The 21,263-nt window shown below is 42.9% G+C and overlaps 1 protein-coding gene across 2 annotated transcripts in view; it reads left to right on the top strand.

The window, feature by feature from the left end:
• The window catches only part of CLHC1 (clathrin heavy chain linker domain containing 1), a 328,255-nt gene that overhangs the window by 123,639 nt on the left and 183,353 nt on the right, over positions 1-21,263 (top strand). For both annotated transcript variants that reach the window (XM_086927653.1, XM_086927652.1), the window contains exons 5-6: positions 13,354-13,555; positions 13,667-13,782. In XM_086927653.1, the coding sequence (XP_086783779.1) occupies positions 13,354-13,555; positions 13,667-13,782 (318 nt within the window). The remainder of the gene's footprint in view (positions 1-13,353; positions 13,556-13,666; positions 13,783-21,263) is intronic.

Below are 21,263 nucleotides of genomic sequence, written 5' to 3'. Positions count from 1 at the left end.
CAATAAGTACCACGTGTTGAGGAGTGATTCTCTTAGAACTATGTTTTAATCTAACCCAAGTGGGTTTATTGAGGTAGTAGAGGTAGCCTCCTCCCTCATTTGTAGCCCCATATCTGGCAACATTTATTTTACCTTTTCTCTTGATGGCAGGAGGTGCCTCTCTTAAGAAGGATGGTTACCCATCATGACCAAAGGTCTGCAAAGAGGAGAAAACTTGGTGTGATGCAAATTGCCATTATGAAATTTGGACACTATCTGGTTTAGGTGCGCCACATAAAGGAATTCAGCCTGGATAGTTTTCAAAACTTGCTTAGAACTCCTACTTTGATAATGCACAGTGGCCAAATGATCTAGATTTCACTGTTTCAATTTAGTACCAACAATTCAGGATTTCATACTTCGTGCCAATGTCAGTACACTTCTGCATCATTATTTGCACCAACACTGGAACAGACAAACCAGTGCAAAAACGTTTTGCACTTGTTGATTAAAAAAATAAAATAAACGGAGTCGGCACAAGTGCAGTCCAAGTAATCCTGAGCTGTTGGTGCCACAGTTTACCTGCATTGGGACAAACTAATTAATCCATCCAGTAATGTTCTTATTTCAAGTCTATTGTATCATTTTATCAGGTAGTTATCCAAATATAGAAAAGGCGTAGGTACAAGAAGTAGGGATGCTGGAGGGCTACAACACCTCCAAAATAACCATGCTGGAGGTCAGAGGGTGAATGAGCAATAAAGATGCCTTTAAATGTATTTTTTTTGTCACAGAGGTCAGGTTTTAGGCTGTTTTGTCATACAAATTGCTGCTTATTCTTTTAACATGGAGTTTGGCTTTTACTTTTCTGTTTTTTTTTCTGTCTGCAAAGTGAGGATTTTGTGATGTGAACTATTTGACAATCCTACCGGTCCTAAATAGATTTGATATATTGCCATTCCTGGAAGACATAGTTTGACTTACCTTAAACCCTAGTTCTTCAGTATTGGGGTGTCTTTCATAGATTCACATGCTTGAATATCCTCCGTTGTCGAAGTGGGAGTCCCACGGTACATAACATAGCAATGTACCAATACCACAAGCTTATATGCATAAAAGAAAGAAAAAACATAGAGTTTTCCATACATAGACAACATATCACTTCTATGATATATCATAGTCATTATGTTTTGGTCCAAATTCCAGCCAATCAGGCGTCTGCACCATCTTAGAATGTTTTCCTCAGAGGCTCAGGCCCTCAGATTTTCTACCGCACGTCATGTGAAGGGAGTCTCCCTGAGCTCTGCTCAGTTTTTCTACTCATTTCTTACCAGAAACTCAACTTAGATGATGTCTACCACCAAGAAGTCTCTCTTCAGACCTTGTGGAGCCTGTGGAAAAAAGAGACTTTATTCTGAAGACCCTCATAAAAAGTGTACATATTGCCTATATCCTGAACACCAGGTAAAGGACTGTAAAATATGTAGAACCTTCTCTCAGAAGACACTGAAGGACAGAGAAGGACATCTTCTTCTATAGCTACAGAAGTTGAAGACTTCAGAGAACCCGTGAACATCAAAAGGTTTCTCCAAAACCTAAAGTGGTGAAGAAACATCATGTGGATAAGCCCACTATCCAACCTTCAACTTCAAAAGGGGTGATTTCTCCCCCCTCAGAGTCTTTCTGTACCTTCTACGCCCCCGAGATCTGACTCTCAGGCATCAAAGACTCCATCTACGCAGTATTTACATCAGAAACTGCCTATCTAGTTGACAAGCTCGTCGTCGCTTCCCCTGTCGACAAGAGCTGCCGTCGTCACGTCTACGTCGACGACTGCAACATCAAGTTCTATGATCCTATATTCGGTATCTTCACCGTTGACGTTCATATCCATTAAGGTGAGGCCCATTTCGTCGACGGTACCTTTGACCTCGTCGACGGTGTCAAGCAAGCAGAAGAAGAAGAAGAAGATTTAGTCCACTCACACTTCGTCGTCGACGGTGGCTTTGTCGGCGGAGGTGGCTCCGTCGGCGGTGGCTTTGTTGGCTGTGGCTTCGTCGGCGGTGGCTTTGTCGACGGTGGCTTTGTCGGTGGTGGCTTTGTCGGCGGTGGCTTCGTCGACGGTGGCTTCGTCGACGGCGGCTTTGGCGGCTGCAGCTTCGTTGTTGGTGACAGTAACAGCTGCTTCCAGTGATCTGGTACCATAGAAATATTAAAGCTCTTTGCTTCAACAGCGACATTCCTCTTTGGATACCCTAATGCCAATTCAAACTCCTTCTCAACCTCCAGCTGAGTTATTTTCTTCTGGTGATGAGGAATCTGAGGATGATGAAAGATTCCGGACGGCTCGCAGTCCCTCTGAAATACTTATAAAATGTCAGGACTCTGATGAGGATGAGGACCTAAAAGAAGAAGAGGATTTTTCTACTTGTGACACGCAGCCTGAACCACAAATTCCTATGGCACAGATGCCTATAACTCTTATTTCTAATCTCCAATTCATGCCAGATGATTACTACCGCCGTTTTCCAAGTTCAATACAGGCCTCTCCAGCACAACAAGCGCCTATTCAACCTCCTCTTAATAAAGAATCAGTTACCACACCTTCTGTGTCGACGGCCAAGGATCAACATCAGGATACTCATCAGGTCGTAGAGGAGGACAATGACGATGATGATGATGACAGAGAAGAGGGTGAGCTGGAGGACAGATCCCTTCTTTCTGAATGGGACAACTACCAGATTCAAACACCATCTCCTACTCCAGCTCCTCTGGATTCTCCACCAGTGAACATAGGTGGTTTTCGTTTACTCATGGAAAGAGCAGCAAAACGATTCCAACTTCCTATGACAACTAGAGATGAGGATTGTTTTTTATATGATTTTAAAGATCAGCCTCAGAAACAGGTTCGTTCTATTCCCATCATTGATTGTATATGGCAAGAAGGGGTTTCAAGATCATGCAAACCTCCAATTCAATTCCAGCTATTCTACCGAGGCTGGATAAGAAGTACAAGGCTCCTGCAACTTCACCTGCTTGTCTAATTTCTCAAACAAAGCCTGATTTGTTGTTACACAGGCAGCACAACGTCGGGCTAGGAACCCTTTATCTCCATTATCGGCACCGCCTGACCGAGAAGATAGTCGCCTTGATGCTATTGCCAAGAATTTTTCCACTATGGCTGCAACTACAGTTTGTGCAGCCAATTCTCTGGCTAAACTTGGTCGCTACGACTGACAAATGTGGTCGGATATATCATCACTTGTAGATCTAATACCAGAAGCTTCTAAAGCTGAGGCACTAAAAATTCTTCATGAAGGAGAGAAGATTTTGTCTGAAATTATTGATTTTGCTGTTGATGTGTCTTCTTCTGGTTTCCGCCTTTTGGCTGGTGCAGCAGTCCTCAGGCGACAGGGCTGGTTGAAAGCCACGTACTTTCGTCAAGAAGTACAGTTGAAAATATTGGACGTGCCTTATGATGGCGAATCTTTGTTTGGCCAAAATATCGACGAGGCTCTTCAAACAATAAAGAAAGACCCCACACGGCCCGTGCTCTCGGAACGCTCCAGATTAAAAAGCAAACCTTTACGAGGTGCAAGAGGTTGTGGCTCAACTTCTTCCTTTCGAGGAAATTCCAATCAATATAAACAAGGTCAACAACGTTACTCCTTCCAGAGTCAACAATCATACAAGCAACAACATTCTTCGTCCTACAGACAATACAGAGGTAAATCCTCTTACAGGGGAAAAGACTCTTCCAAAAAACAATGACTTTCACCACTCACCATTCCTGACTCCGCCCGCTTTTTCAAGGGCTGGAGGTCGAATCTCCCACTTTTGCTCAAAATGGTCTCTGATTACTACAGATCAATGGGTTCTGGATATTGTGCACAAGGGACAAGATTCCTCCCAATTCTCCATCAAAAGGTCCACCTCTTGCCCACCTGAAATAACTTTTAAACCAACTCGCAATTTTACTAAGAAAAGGCGCGGTCGAAGTGGTACCAAAACTACAAAGAGGCAGAGGTTTTTATTCGAGGTTCTTCCTCATACAGAAAAAATGAGGAGAATGGCGCCCTATTCTGGACCTACGTGCCCTAAACAAATACATCAAAAAACAAACTTTTCGCATGTTGTCCCTTCAGGAGGTGCTTCCTTTACTATCCCAAGAGGAGTATATGACAACTTTGGATCTTCAAGATGCCTATTTTCATCTTTCTATTCTGCAGAGGCACAGAAAATTTCTCAGATTCAAAGTGGCCGGGAAAGACTTTTAATTCAAGGTTCTTCCATTCGGTCTTTGCTCCGCCCGTGTGTTCACCAAAGTCCTCGCACCGGTGGCAGCTTACCTTCGCCTGCAAGGAGTACAAATCTGTCCATACCTAGACGACTGCCTGATGAAGGCACGATCATTCGAACAGGCTTCCAAACACACTCTATTCTGCAGGTCCCTCTTCCAGTCCCTGGGCCTTACATTCAACATGGAAAAGTCTCATTTTCTCCCTGCCCAAAACAGACTATTCTTGGGAGCCATTCTAGACACCAAGCTAGCAAAATCTTTTGTGTCGCACGAAAGACGTCTGCGACTTCGAAATCTAGCGACCTCCCTCCTATTAAAAGAGTCCGATTCTGTCCGACAGTTTACATTTTTCCTAGGGATGTTGTCCTCTTGCATCCATCTTCCCTCTTATTCCCCACTGCCGGCTGAAAATGAGACCTATCCAGGAGGAATTGGACAAACAATGGGCTCAAATCTCCGGATCCTTCCACGATGTAGTAAGGCAGGTCGTCCATTTCTGGTGGACGCTCCAAGTTTCACTCTCACAACAGATGCATCTCTAGAAGGTTGAGGTGCACATCTTCAGGGATTAACAGTAAAGGGAAAGTGAAACATTCAACAAAAAACCTGGCACATCAATCTACTGGAGTTACTGGCCATTTTTCTAGCTCTAAAAGCTTTCCGCTCCATCATACAAGGAGCATCGGTGTTGGTTCGAATGGACAACACAACGTGCATGCACTACATAAACAAACAAGGAGGCACAAGGTCCACCCTACTGTCCCTCCAGGCTCAGCAAATTTGGGATTGGGCGATTCAACATCAGGTCGTCCTTTCAGCAGTGCACGTTCCGGGAGCGTCAAACAATCTTGCGGATTCACTGAGCAGGTCTTCCACAACCAACCACGAGTGGGAATTACATCAACCCACACTGGATCACATTTTTCAAGTAAGGGGTCGTCCGAATCTGGACCTGTTCGCAACACATCTGAACCGCAAATGCCTGTTCGACGCAAGTTGGCTTTCCCAACCAGAGCCATGCGGAAATGCTTTTATGATGAACTGGTCGAAAATATAAGCCTACGCTTTTCCACCAATACCTCTAGTTCCCAGAGTTCTTCGAAAAATGAGGAAGAAACGCCGTCATATTATTCTAGTAGCTCCCAGATGGCGTCGACAAGTCTGGTTCACGGAACTCCTGCTCCTGTCACAGTGCGATCCGATCATTCTTCGCCCTCTTCCGAATCTTCTGACCATCCGACCAAAATTTGTCATCCCAACCCAGCATCTCTACACTTAGCGGCTTGGAACCTGAGCACTATGAATTTGTAAATTTGGACATGCCTTTAGATTTTAGAGAAGTCCTGGCTAAAGCTAGAGCACCTTCAACTGTGAAAACATACAAACTCAAATGGAAAAGATTCTCTCTATGGGCCAATGATGCTCAAGTACATCCTAATCATTCCACACCGGAGCAACTCTTGCCTTTCTTTTTACACTTGGCAAAGTCGGGCCTCTCATATTCTACCATAAAAGTCTTTCTAGCAGCAATTTCAAGGTTCCGTCAAGATGGCTCTAACTCTCTTTACTCTTCCAAAGTCATTCAACAATTTGTCAAGGGACTTTTTCGGATGTTTCCACCGATTTGTCGACCACCTCCTTCTTGGCATTTTAACATTGCATTGGCATAACTAATTAAACACCCGTTTGAGCCAATTCATAAGGTCGATCTTAAATACATCACTTGGAAGACTTCTCTACTTCTGGCTCTCACTTCCTCACGTTGAGTCAGTGACATACAGGCGTTTACTACTAAACCGCCTTTTCTTCAGGTTACCAAGGACTCAGTCTTGCTCCGCACCAATCCAACCTTTATTCCCCAGGTGCTGTCTGACTTCCACCTCAATGACCCAGTTCTTTTAAAGAAATGTTTTCCAAATCCTCAAACACCAGCAGAAAGAGCACTTCTTTCTTTAGATAATAAGAGGTGTCTAAAATTCTACCTTCAAAAAACAGCTACTATTCGTAAGACTAACCAGCTTTTTGTGGCTTATGGCCCTTCTCCTAGCGCCAGGACACCTTTTTGGTAACAGTTGCGCTTGACAAATAGCAATAACATAACATAACATGCGAAAAGGGCATCCAGTCACCAAACAAACAATTGCACGCTGGATATCTACTACGATTGCATTTTGCCATCAGCAAGCGGGAAAGCCACTTATTACAACTGTTCAAGCGCATTCTCCCAGAAAGGTTTCCTCTTCTACTGCGCTGTTTGCTGGTGTGCCTCTTCATCACATCTGTAGAGCTGCAACATGGTCCAGCAGGAACACCTTTATGAGACATTACTGTCTGTATGCTGCTGACAACGCTGACTCAGCTGTGGGACAGGCAGTCCTAAGTAATCTTTTTAATTAAGGTGAGCCTCTGTTGCTTCCCTCCTCCTATTTACAAGGTACTTTTTCTTTTTTGATATATATATATATATCAAAAAAGAAAACGTACCATGTGATCAAGGGCTCCAGGGCCCGAAAACGCGTCATGGCGGACAGAGGGATGCACTAAATAAAAGAATTCAGCAAATCTACCTGAATGGGTCCGGTTCGTTTTTTTTGTCCTGGCAGCTGGCAGCAGTGGATATTAAGACGGAGTTCCTGGAAAAAAAAAAATATATATATATATATATATATATATATATATATATATATATATATATATATATATATATATATATATATATTTCAATCTTTTCGGACTGTGTATTATTATTATTATTATTATTATGTTGAATAAAATGTACCTTGTATTATTCTAACGCCACTGCTCACTATTCTTATTCGAGCATGTGAATCTATGAAAGACACCCCAATACTGGAGAAGAACAAAACTTACTTACCTGTAAACTGTGGTTCTCCAGTATTGGTGTCTTTCATAGATTCACATGCGACCCACCCTCCTCCTCTCAGAGGCTCTCTTTATCTCTTGGCTCTATATTACTCTTGTGCTATGAAAATCTGAGGGCCTGAGCCTCTGGAGAGAACATTCTAAGAGGGTGCTCACGCCTGATTGGCTGAAATTTGGACCAAAGCATAATGACTATGATATATCGTAGAAGTGATATGTTGTCTATCTATGGAAAACTCTATGTTTTTTGTTTCTTTTATGCATATATGCTTGTTTTATAGCTACATTGCTATGGTATGTACCGTGGGACTCCCACTTCGACGACGGAGGATATTCAAGCATGTGAATCTATGAAAGACACCAATACTGGAGAACCACAGTTTACATGTAAGTAACTATTGTTCTTCTGTACCACAAAGGGGGCGTGAAAGTGATACTTTTAATACTGTAAAGGTTGCACCTGTCGCCCCAAAGAAGTTTATGTATAATCTTAAGAAACATATTGAAAATCTGCCCTATCAATCAATGTATTGGGCCAATTGATGCCACTTGGGCAAATAGGGAAATGACCGACATTCATTTTGTACCTGATAATAGTGACCAGTGACCATTTATGCCAGATGGAAACAACAAAAACCTGCATTTAATGAGTGATGTCAATTCCTGTACCACAAGCCATAGCTCAAATTGTGGCTACACAAAACGTCTTACTAGGGTTGATTCCAGGGTTAGCCACTTGACTATACTCTCATGGAATGTGGCAGGCTTAAACACTAAACTAAGTAACCTGGATTGGCTGGATTTTATGTATGATTTTGATATTTTATGTATTCAGGAAACTTAGATAACTGAAACTTTACATATGTATGGGTTTAAAATCTTTCTAACTCTGGCTGTGCCTTCCAGGAATGGGAGGAGCAAGGGATTTATATCACATAGGTTGAACCTCAGAAAGGTGGCTATTGTGGCATCCAATATTTTCTATCAAATTTTAAAATTGTACATTAAGAAACAGTATTGTATCGTTCCTATTAATTTTTATAACAATATTCCGGTTACAGAAATCAACAAAGTTATTAGGCAGTTTCTGGCGGACTTAACGGCCATTCAAAGGAATATATCTTAAGAACTTTGTGTAACTTGGGGAGGTGATTTTAATGTGAATCCTTGTAGTTAAGTTTATGGTGGACATTGTGGAATCTCACATGATGATGATATAGACATTTCCCTTTTCCCACATTCACTGGAGAAATGCTCAATACGGTTAAATATTCCTTGGATTTAGGATTTGTTAATGATTTGTGCTCACCACCGATCCTCTTTAGTAGTACATTTAATGGCCGGGTTGTCCTCAACTATAGACTTTTTTCTAATATTAAATAGATATGCGAATAGAATTTCTAACTTTAAAACCCACACAGTAGCTTTTAGTGATCCTTTTCCGATCAATTTTAAGTTAGACTTGCCGACTAAGGTGGTATCCCTTAGACACTTACCCACAGAGCCACTAAGAGACATTGCTATAAATAGGACTAACGGATACTCCATCAGATGGGCTTCCAATTAACCAAGGTACTTCTAGCCAATTATAATCTAGAGTTCCAGACCTGCCTAGATGAGAAGGCAGCGGATGTAGATATCCGTAATTCCTTTAAAAAAACCTCAAAGGCTATTGAAACAAATCTAATGACAAAATCAAAAAGCACCTCCAACAGCAGGTCGCGTTGGTTTGACACTCAGTGTAGTAAGTCGCATGCTACCCTGATATCGGCCTTGCATAAGCCGACTAGAGATCGGGATGAAATAAAATGGGCAAGGCTGGCATATAAAACATCCCTTAATGTACGTAAAGTGGCGTTTCGAACTGAATTGTGCAGGCACTTGGGCAAGCCTGATTAATTTTGCAAAGAGGTTTAAGGACATGAAAGGCTTTTGGATGGTCCTGAATCACCGTTCTTGGCCCCCAAACTCCCCTAGTTTTGAAAATACAATTGGGGAGGATCAATGGGTGTCCCATTTTTCTGTAATATATGGCAGTGGCTCTGTTCCCGCCATTGGTGTGGGCCCTAGTTTGGGCCCTTGTAGCCATCTCCCCATCCGCCTCGATGTTTAGGTGGATGAGGTGATTGAGGCTATAAACGCTAGTGCTGGGAACAAAGCTCCGGGCCCAGACTGTGTACCCATGGACCTTTTAAAAAAATGCCCTAATTGTGGGGTCCACTTTTAACATTGGTCCTAAGGGCATGCTGTGTTCAAGGTTTTACTTCGACCTGGACAGAGTCCACCCTTGTCCCCATCTTTAAGACAGGTGATCGCAACGACCCCGCTTGCTACCTCCCCATTTCATTGTTGAACCCCCAAGTAAAGGTCGCCGGGCGTGTGGTCTTAAATAGATTGCAGACGTGGCCTGAGGATACAGGTATCATTTCAGATTTACAGTACGGATTTCGCACTGGTCTGGGCACAATCAAACAAACCCTGAACCTTAGCCTCATTATAGGAAAATATGTCCAAGCAAAAAAAAGGGATTCTGTATATGTGTTTTGCTGACTTGAGCTCAGTTTGATTGTGTCAATCACTCAAAGCTTTGGCAAATTCTAGAGGGAAATAGGGGTGGAAGGTCAATTAGTTTATTTCTTTAAAAAACCCTATCTAGAGGCCCGGGCTAGGGTAGTTACGGCAGAAGGGGTGAGCTTAGTAAACGTTTTCCCATTGGAAAGGGGGTAAGGCAAGGGTGTGTGCTCGCACCATTCCTTTTTACCCTCTATATAAACAGCTTGGGAGATTTTTTTGCACGGAAATGTCAAGACCTGCCCAGCATTGGCAACAGGTTAATTGACGTATTATTATATGCCGAGGATGCTGTCCTGTTAGCCCGCACCTCGAACGGTCTGCAAAAAATAGTGATGAGTTTCGTATCTTATATGTCAAGACTGGACCTTAAAATTAACATCTTAAAAACCTTTGTCATGAAATGTAGTATGCCCAATGTAAAGGCGCGCATATTTTCATACATAGCGGGGAAACTTGATTTTGTAGATCATTTTTCATATCTGGGGGTTGTTTGTGACAATAGGGGTTCGTGGGCAAAAGCTGTCAATTGCTGAAAATTACTTTTTGCTAAAGCTACACGTGCTCTGATTAATTTTGCAAAGAGGTTGTGCAAGCGCCCTATTGGTAATATATAAAGCCAAATGTATCTCTGTTGCCTGTATGGGGGTGACATTTGGGGCCATGTACATGTAGAGCCACTCCAACAAGTTGAAAATAGTTTTCTGCGATACCGCTTGGCTGTCCCTGATAGCACAGCTACTTACATCTGCCATGCCGAACTGGGCCTGCCATACCTGTCTGACCTTATTAAAATCCAGGCGATTTTATTATGGCATAAAGTCTGGATAGGTGTGTCTACAGGCCTAAGGGCCAGATGTAGGTAAAGTACATTTACCGATTCTAGAATACCGAATTTTACCGATTCGGTATTCTAGAATCGGTAAATTTCTATGTAGCTAAATATTCGGTAAGTATTACCGAATCGGTAAGATTCGGTATTTACCGAATCGGTATTTACCGATTCGGTAATTGCCATTCATTCCTATGGGCGATTTGGTAAAATGGGGAACACATTCAAGGGTGCCAGGGTGCCACTTTGACACCCTGTTGCACCCCTGAATCGTGCTTGTGGCACATGTGCACATGTGGCACACATACATGCCCTAAGGGCATGTATGTTTGCCACATGGCACAGTTGAAAATGCACAGATTTGCATTTTCAAAGGTATTCGTTATTTACCACCAACTTATAGTTGGTGGTAAATAACGAATCCTTAAAGCACATGAGCACTCACAAATGTGCTTAATACATGCCATTTACCGATTCGGTAAATACCAAATCGGTAAATTATGATTCGGTAAATAAAGAATCAGTAAATACCGATTCGGTATTTACCGAATCAACACGTACATGGCAAATGGCTCAATACCGGTCGGTAAGCCTGAAATTTACCGAATTTTGGGTTTACCGACCGGTAATGAGCCACCTACACCGGGCCCTAAATCGGGAAGTAATTTTAGATTGTTCGAAACTGCAGCAGGTAAATTACATCCCCTGACTCGCATATATCAATATATGGATTGTTTCATCAGCTCCATTTACATAAGAAATATATGCATCTGTTAATAACTGTACACCCTACATTTTCTTTGATGATTTGTTTCTGGATGAATATAAATAATAATAATTTTTTCTAAAAACAAACTTTCTTCGTGTTGCTTTACTGTCATTATTGTGTTCAATATCTCATTCATTGTTTAAAATTACAAGGTTTTCACGGAATCTGTTCTGACTAGTTCAGTTCTATGGGGCTAGTGTGGTAGTTACCATAGATCTGGGATAACAGGTTCATAATTAATTCTACAGTCGCTGCTTCATTCAGCTGCTAAGTCTAAGCAACATAGACTGCATTACACTGTCAAACTCTAAGTGCCAAATAAATCCCTTGCTGGCAACCTTCCCTAGAATACTTTGACTGCCCAAGCCCGCAAGGGTATATTGGGTCACCCACCGTTATCACTAGTCGCATATATCAAAACATTTTTTGGAGACCTTGACCACATTGAGTTGTTTGACAGTCCTGACTCCATGCTTCATAGCTCGAGGAAGGACTTAAAAACATTATGTTTAAATCATCTGGAGACGATCAGATTGTCTACTAACATTATGAAACAGACAGTCAGAGCCAATCAATTACCCTTGATTCAAACAGGGATACAACCGTATTTATTGTGTACACCAAGTAATTATGATAGGTTCTTACTGACGCGCCTACGCTTAGGCAACTTTCACAACCTGGTTACATTTCCCCAATGAAACGACTGGTCATGTTCTCCCTGCCTCTGTCCTTGTGACAATGTATCTAATCAGTCGACAATCCACATTATGTTTTTTTGTAAATGTTATACTGTACTTAGGAAAAGATGGATTGTGCCTTATTTGAAGGTGCTAGTCTTGAGGCAATGTCGACCCGCATTTATAAGGCTTCAATCTCTAGCTGATGAAAATGTCACTAGTCACTTTGCAAAATATCTCAAAGGGGTGGTCAGAACAAGGTCATCGATGCAAGGTCCAACTCTTGCTGAAACTAACTGATTCAGATGATGATTTTGTTACTACCTGAGCATGCGGCTAACACTTTGAAACATGTCTGTTATTTCATATCTATGGTAATTGTAATGTATTTTAATCAGTTTTTAGCTTGATAAACTTTTAAATTATGAATGCTTATTTTTAAACATTGAATGATACTACTTGTGCTTTTATGATTTAAAACTTGAATCGAATAAAGCAAATATTGATTTATTGATTGATTGACAATCTTGTGTGAAGTGAAGGGCTGCAGGATGTTCATTTTTTTCTATCATTCAAGAAAATGTGATCTATACAATTTTTTTTAAAACATCAGTTAAAAAAACACAAAAGAAGCACTTTCTTTTGTAATTCTGAAGTATGATGGAAGCAAACATTATAATAGGGTTTAAAGAAATCAAGATACTTAAAATGAAAAATATTTGCTGAAAACTGATTTCCATACATTATCATTTGTGCACTACAGTAAAACTGTATGTCTTTACAAATGTAGTGGCCATTTCATTGGAACATGTGCTGTTTGTGAATAACAGCGTACTACGACACCATGCTTTAGTGATATATATTTGTGACAGTGTGCTCTAAAATGCAACACCAGCTACATATTACACCCTTACCAGTCTCCTCTACTTCTGAATGAGCGAGGCTCACTTGCAACACTTGTTCTTTGCCTGATGCTTGGATTTTTGACAATCCCTATGATTTCGGGGACGTGACACTGATGGCAGCACTACACTTAGAAAATTGTTTCAGTACCCCTGAGGAAAGGCAGAGGGCTACACATTATATTAGGAACACATGTATTTGTGGGCGTTTTATGCAGCCTGACTCCCTAAGACTAGTCGCTTTTAGATAGTCCTGTTCAAATAACAGAAGTATTAATTACACCTTCTTTCTTCTGCTTTGGCTGTTTGTGTACAAATGCCGATTAACGTTTTCTTGTTTGTTTATGCATAAACTTTGTCTGCTTATAAATGTGGGCCTAGTCTAGTATTTTTCTGCTTGAAATAATAGGTATAGTGTCTGGTTTTCTGCTGTTTTGTAGGAATGACTATAGAGGAATTAATCGATCTAGAAGCCCTGACTAAACATCATTCCCTTTTGGAAAAGAGAACGCAGGAACTGAAAGCAGGGCTTAAAACAAAGTACGTTTCTACTCAGGCTAAAGCTGACCTCGACCAGGCCCTGGAGCTTGTACTGAAGGAGCGGGAGAAAGCTGCCTCGGAACACTCACGGCTGAAGCTGAGGTACTGTAATGTGTTCAAACTCAGCTGATGGAGGCGCATGCGGGCAGGTCCTCCATCTTGTATTTGTAGGCTAGAGAAAATGACACCCCCTTTCTTTATCTTTGTACTTAGATATAAGAGAGGAAACATGATTTATGCAGCAATCGCCTCATGGGAACAATCGGACAAGAGGAAAACGCTGCCGGATTACTTATACAAAGTCACGACACTGAAAGATGCATCAAAAGGTAATTTTGAGAAAAAAATATGCATAATGATCAATTAAGGTTAAAATAAAATTGCCTGTTACACGCAGTATTGACAGTGCTTGGTAAATGTAATAATTCTTAAGGTGCATGTTTTGTTTTGCTAACGGTTCATTGCTGAATTGGTTAATGTTTCTAAAGACTCCACAAGCCATACCAAATGCTGAGAGTAAACAAAGAGATACCAAAGGGGATGATGGACGGAGCGTTTGAGCAAATCAAACACTCACCCCCAGTCAACTAATCTGGGTTTAATCCATTATCATTCTTTAGCTCACTCCACCACCCCAGTTCAGACATGGCCATACGCAAATCAGTCTGACCCTGTGCCTCACGGGAACAGTCCAGCCCGAACTGCCAAGCCATGTCTTCCCTGGACCGGAAACAAGCATCCTGGGACCGGTTTCTGGCTATCAGCCGTCATCAGCCAGGCTAGCTTGAATCCAGTGGCAAAGTGAGCAAGAGACCCACGTCTGGGCATACCCTGCCAATTTAGGGCGAACAAAGCGATACCAAAGGGGATGATGGACAGAGCTCACAATGTTATTTATTTACCTGCTAGTCTCAGGTGTCAATACCTCTCTGGATGATACCTGCGTTCCTCAGTGCCATAATGAGGTTGTCAAACTGTGTACATGCGTTGAAGCGATGCCAATTGGGGGGGGGTGTATATGTTACATAAGCTGAAAAATAAAGTTAAAAAAAAAAGAATGATGATGGATTAACACCCAGATCAGTTGACTGGGGGAGAGTGTCTGATTTGCTCAAACGCTCCTTCCATCATCCCCTTTGGTATCGCTTTGTTCGTCCTAAGTTGGCTGGGTATGCCCAGACGTGGGTCCTTTGCTCCCTTTGCCACTGCATTCATGCTAGCCTGGCTGATGACGGCTGATTAGCCAGAAACCGGTCCCAGGATGCCTGTTTCTGGTCCAGGGAGAACATGGCTTGGCAGTTCGGGCTGGACTTTTCCCATGAGGCACAGGGTCAGACTGATTTGCATATGGCCTTGTCTGAACTGGGGGGGTTGAGTGAGCTGAGGTAAATCGAATTTTATATGACCAGGTATGTCCCCTATCGTGTACCCCAACGTCCCATGTACATGCATGACCTCCGTGCATTTTCCCTCCATGGCCGAAAATGAAGACGCAAATGCATTTGCGTCCAACGTTAACATGTTATCTACCAAGTTCTCCAAGAAAGCAACATTAATCTGGTTTCTAAACCTATGTTGCCAACGTCTTTACCTGGTGCACTTTTAACGCGAAGCCATGTTGTCCTGGCTCTGCCGAGCTAGGCCCTGAATTGAGGCTCCGAAGTCTCTTCTGTTTCTGAAAGCTGCCGTTCTGGTATGCATCCCTGACCTCTGCCTTACTTCCTGCCCAGCGAAGCGGTGCCCGGCTCGGCCTGGCCTGCCTGCCTGCCAAGACCGTATTTTGCCTACAAGTTATCTGCTCAGCCTCCTCGAAAACACATTCCAGTCTAGTGAAATAGGTAAACATATTCCCGGCTGCAGAGTAAAGGGCCCTGCCTTCCTGTCTCCATGCAAGTAATTTACAGCACCCGTTACCATGGTAGGCCCATGGCCCCCGCGCATTGTACCAAGACACGTATGCACTCCCTAGCATTCAGTGATGTATGGCCCCTGCTCGAGAGACCTTTCACTCCAGACACTACATCCTCCAAACATGAGATATCAGATAGGTTATAGGTATAGGTCGTCCTGACATCCCAGACATCGAGACTCTTCTACTAGAACTAAAGTCAAAGCCCCCAGCTCTCCCCAGTTACACGTCATGCCAGCTGCGCGCGCATCCAGGTCATAAGTTTCTGCTGATCCTGCAAACTTTCTCTATACATCCACCCACTTATGACGTTTCTTGTGACGTTTCTCTGACAAGTTAAGTACACGCCCACGTTTACGCCCTTCTTACACGCCTCCTGCTACGCACATGTGTTCTTATCTTTTACTTTTCACTTGTCACGCCTACTGTATTCAATGCAATTATACTGTTTTACTATATATATTGTGTGATGTTAATAAACTATGAGATTGTCCCTTCCTGAACCTTAGTGGTGATGGAACCCGATGTCCCCTGCCTCGAGGCACCCCATTAAAGCCCGTATGACTCAGATACCACGGACTCTGCCTCTCATTTGATTGAGCTATCCCTCTTGTTTATTTAATGCATGAAAAATGGTCCGGTAAATGTTATTTACCACATAATCTGGCGCCCGAATAGGGACCCCCCCTTCCCCACTCGCCGGCGATGTTACGTAGGCCTTGACCCCTTCTACAGCCGCGACGGACACTGCGCGCATCCGCAGGATTTCCTGCTATCTCCCTCGGGCCCACGGAGGAGACGGAGACTGCGGTCCGGCATCCAGACGAGGCGGTGAGGAATGCGGAGGATCCCGACCAGAGCCCCAAGTCGAGAGAGCAAGGTCCGAGGTATCCAGAGGCCCACCTGTTTCGAAGCGCATGCGTAGGAAATCGCAGTCCGACGTGGTCCAGTCCAGTCCAGTTTCCGAGGCCTTCAGTTTCTGCTTCCCGGTGAGTACCGTTGCTGGGAACGCATCTAGACGGGTTCATTAATTTGTGCCCGGTCAAGACAGGTCTGGGTACACAGACCTGGTCCGGACGTGTTCACTTAGGTGAGCGCGGTATGACGTGTCTCTTAATGGGACCGGTATTGTCTGTACTGTTTTAGCAGTGCATCTAGTAATCTAGTGATCCAGTATTCCAGTATCGTTTATTCCAGTATCGTTTCTCGAGATTTTGTGTTTTCTATGTTCCAGGTAATATCAGTCTGAAATGTTTTAAATGTGTTTAATGTCGTGGTATGAATGATTGTTTGCTATTCATTACTGTGTTCATTGTGTTCGTGTTCAAGTCAATTCAAAAATGCCGCTGTTCTCAAAGTTACGTCAGATAGGAACTAGGAAAGGGATACTCGAAGAAGCAGTTCCCGTCCCGCCTAGGGACACTCCTGGACATTTTATGTACCATAAGCATGGCTTAGATGCCATACTGTACCTAGATTTGTGGGTGGACTATACTAAGGATCTGGAAGAAAAGTATAGATGGCCTGTCTCAGGGACATGGGATGCTGATTGCATCATGAGAGTAGAAGAAGCACTATGGAAAAAGAAAGCCAGACAATCCCAGAAAGATGTCATAGAATTATGGCGTAAAGAAGCGCATAGGAGAACAGAGAAAGAAATCAGAAAAGCAGAAAAGAGTAGAGAAGAATCTGAAAAAGCCAAAGAAAGAGAGTTACTAGAAGAAGGAGAACGAGTCAGATTAGAACAATTAGACCGTCAACGAAATGCACTCATCACAGGCATGTATCCTGTTCTTGCCGAGGGCCTGCCCAGGGCGACCCCGGAAGTATCTTGTAATTTACCGCCACCATTGGTCCCGACTAAACTCCGTCACAAACAGACCGCAGCGGATATTTTCCTTTCTTCCTATTTAGATGATGTAGCTCCAGCATATACCACTGTACGCGTACCACCTGTTAATAATGTACAGCAGCCTATTCAGCCTGTTCAGAACGTACATCAGCCTGTTCAAGATACGTTACCACTTCCTCAAGGCTCGACTCCTGCACCCGTTGTCACTTCCCATCCTGTCACTACTGTCACTACTACTGCTACTGTTCCTCCTGCTATCGCTCCTACCAATCCTTTTGCTACTCTGACAACCCAGAGTCTGCCTACATTACCTGCACCTACTTTTCATGCTATGACACCCGTAGTATCAACACATCTAGTTGATGGTTACGCTTCCACTTCAGGAGGCGCCGTAGGAGGTCAGCCTATCACCCCGCCTCAAGTAAAACGATTGACACTCAGAGAAATAGCATTACAGCGTACGCCCAAAGCAGCGACTTTCCAATCCCTCAGACAGTACATTACAGATTGTAGATATGACTCAGTACCTGGCGAAGAAGACATGATGTTATATTCGTTACGTCTACGACGTGTTACGAACTATTTGAGTCTTTTACCAGAAATGACTAACCATCTAGACAATATATATCATTTTATTAGATCTTATGGTTCCTGATTAATTGTTTGATAAGGGAACGAGATCGGCCAAGTACAAGCAAAGAGGAGATGGACGTACTGATAAATTGGAGTAACAATATAGCTGATGGTAAACATGATAAACAAAATTGCATTGAAGCCATGTACAGAAAGATCCGTAAAGAAATAATGACAATACGTGGAAGAGAAAAGGCGGCTAGAGGAGCTGAGACAGACAAGAATGAAACCTCAGAGGAGGATGATGACAATACTGTAGAAAACGCGGATAGAATAGCGTACGTAGGTAGAGCGAGACTCCCTAAACCGTATTCTTTTGACAGACCTTTTGACAGACCCATTCGTCTAGAAAGCAAGAAATGTTTCCTTTCTCCCATACCAGAACAATGTTCTCTTGAACATGTATTCCAAGACACCGATAAAATACTGAAAGAAAGAATAGGTTACAGTGAACTTAGTACTATGCATGATCAGGAACTAGCACGATCAGCAGTCCAATGGGCTGGAAATAATGATATATATAAAGATGATTCAGTAGCGCAGACGTTTTTGAGTCTTACCCCAGACGAACAGCGTTTGGCGGGTATGTACATGATCCAGCATCTCATTACACTATATAAAAGTCAGCATTCTGATCCAGGTCCCCTATATAATATACTGGAAGAATTACTCCTAAAGAGATGGAGAGGCCTAGGTACCGATTTAATTAACATCATTCTAGAACACCGTCACAAATACAGAACTTTCCTAACTCCACATTTTGTTCCTGTCCCACCCCCAGTAAGGAAACCATTTTACATAGACAGAATCCCTTGCGAGAAGTACATCCCGTCCTGAACACGGGAGGTGAGCTCCAACGAGTATTCGTATACACCCCCCTGACCAAAATGGAATTATTGGAAATGAAGAAATTAGTGCCCTGTCATGATAAAGACCCAGCTGGATTCCACCGTGAATTAAAAGACAGGTTACTCATGGGAGATTACACGTATCCCGATATTCTTAAAATGTTAAAACTATTGTTGCCGGCTGGTATTTACGAAAAACTTAAAGAGAAGGAATGGGAGGTGGGAGATAAAAAGATTGATTGGACAGTATTAGACAACGAAGAAAACACACGAGTCCCAGGTGTTGGTCTTGGAGAACATGCTAAAGCATTACCAGGATTATTAGTACAAGTCTTGCCTAGATTATTGACAATTAAAAAGGAAGACTAGGATGCGATCTCAGCCTGCAAACAGAAACAAGATGAAGACACTAGTGATTTTTATTCCAGATTTGAGAAATGTTTCATTATTAATAGCGGCCTGAAAACAAGTAGCGAATCATATCCACATCTGTTCGTGACTAAATTAGTCGAGAATTCCTTACCACAAGTTAAAAACAGAGTATTGAAAGTCGAAAGTACATGGCAAGCAAATACCCCTTCCCAAATGTTACAAATGTTACAGTACCACCAAAACCGGATTAGAGAGGAACACGACCATGAACAGAGACGTATGAAAGATACGAAAATAAAAGTGCTAGTTGCTCAGTCCGTCCCAGCAGACAGCCAGAAGAGGGGTACGACACAGACTAGTCCTTCTGCAGCTCCTGTTAAAGGGAATTGCAACTACTGTAAACAGCCAGGTCACTACATCAATGAATGTCTGGTTCTGAAACACAATATTGCTACAGGAAGGACGAAAGAAAGACTGCGTCCTCCTAGACAAGAACACGTTCCACAGCATATTCCACAGAATACGCAACATCCCCAGAATACACAGCAAACAGTAGCTGTACCGCAACCCCAACCCATTGCTGCCACGCAACATGTCACACAGCAAATGTACCAGTATGCACAGTCAGATTACCCCGATTATCAACAGTATACATGAAACAGCCTAGAGAGGGAGGTTGGCTTGCCTCTTATCGAGGTTCCTGTAGATCAAGATGGTCCCTATGTACATAGTCAGGTATTAGGGAAAGACCGAAAATTTTTGATTGATACAGGGGCGAGCAGAACTACCATTAGTCATGACGAGGTTCCAGGGGCGCCCCTCTCAGGCTCACAGAATGTTTCCCTGGGTTTTTCAGGAAAGCCTATTGTTAATGAAGTGTCAAAGCCAGTTTCCCTAGAAGTTGGTCCATTATCCCGTACTACAGACTTGTTACTTACGAAAGCATGTCCAGAAAATCTGCTTGGTATTAAAACATTGAAAGCACTGGGAGCAGTGATATGTTGTTCTCCGGAAGGAGTGAGATTGTTTTTGCGTGACTTCAAAGGTCATTATGTGTTGAGAGATTTTGATCCGAGATTGCAGAATGTACCACAGCATTTATGGGCGCAAGGTCCAACTGATGTAGGTTGTATGCACATTACACCCTATCGTGTCACTCTCAAACAAGGTGTTATTCTGCCCCGAATCCGACAATACAAATTGCCACCTGAGGCTGTAGCAGCCTTACTGAAAATTATTGACGAGCTCATTGCTCAAGGAGTAGTTGTAGAAACTGACTCCAATGTATGTAATTCTCCAATCATTCCGATTCTTAAACGAACTAACCCGAATGCACCTCCAGTCTACAGACTGGTGATCGACCTTCGAGAACTCAATAAATGTATCATTCCACAGTACCCAGTAGTGCCAGACATTTCTTCCCTATTGACTGCCATTGATTCCGAAGCCGTGTTTTTCACCGTAATTGATCTGAAAAACGCCTTCTTTAGTGTCCCCATTCATCCGGAAAGCCAGTACCTTTTCGGATTCTGTTTAAATGGCCGAAGCTTCAAATTTGCACGTGCACCTCAAGGGTTCACGGAAAGTCCTAGTATTTACAGTCAAGCCCTGAAACGACAACTAGACAATATTCACATGCCTACTGACACTGCTCTGCTGCAATATGTGGATGACTTGTTGATTACCGCACGGACCGAACGTGAGTGCGAACGCGCTTCACTGACAGCCTTGTATTTTCTGGCCGAAAAGGGGCATAAAGTATCCCCTTTGAAGCTCCAATTCTGTGCCCAGCAAGTGGTATACCTAGGTCACTTGCTGTCCAAGAGGGGGAGACAGCTAACACCAGACCGCATCCAGTTAATAGCACGTCTGCCACAGCCCAAGACACAAAAGGAAGTACGTGTCTTCATTGGCCTTACCTCTTACTGTAGACAGTGGATCCCTCAGTATGCATATCTTGCCAAACCACTCATACAGTTGACAACACAGGAGGCAGCGATTTCGACTGTCCTCCCTTGGACTCAGGAGCATACACAAGCTTTTGACGAATTGAAGAAAGCCCTATGTCAAGCACCTGTTTTAGCGACCCCATGTTACAGCAAACCTTTTACACTTTTTGTCACAGAACGTGATGGCACAGCATTATCTGTCCTCACACAAGATCAAGCAGGAAAACACAAGCCCTGTGCTTATTTT

This window comes from Lissotriton vulgaris, chromosome 6 (assembly GCF_964263255.1).
Source record: "Lissotriton vulgaris chromosome 6, aLisVul1.2, whole genome shotgun sequence".
NCBI lineage: Eukaryota > Metazoa > Chordata > Amphibia > Caudata > Salamandridae > Lissotriton > Lissotriton vulgaris.
The sequence above is the reverse complement of the archived record's forward strand: the minus strand, read 5'-3'. Positions and strand labels throughout refer to the sequence as shown.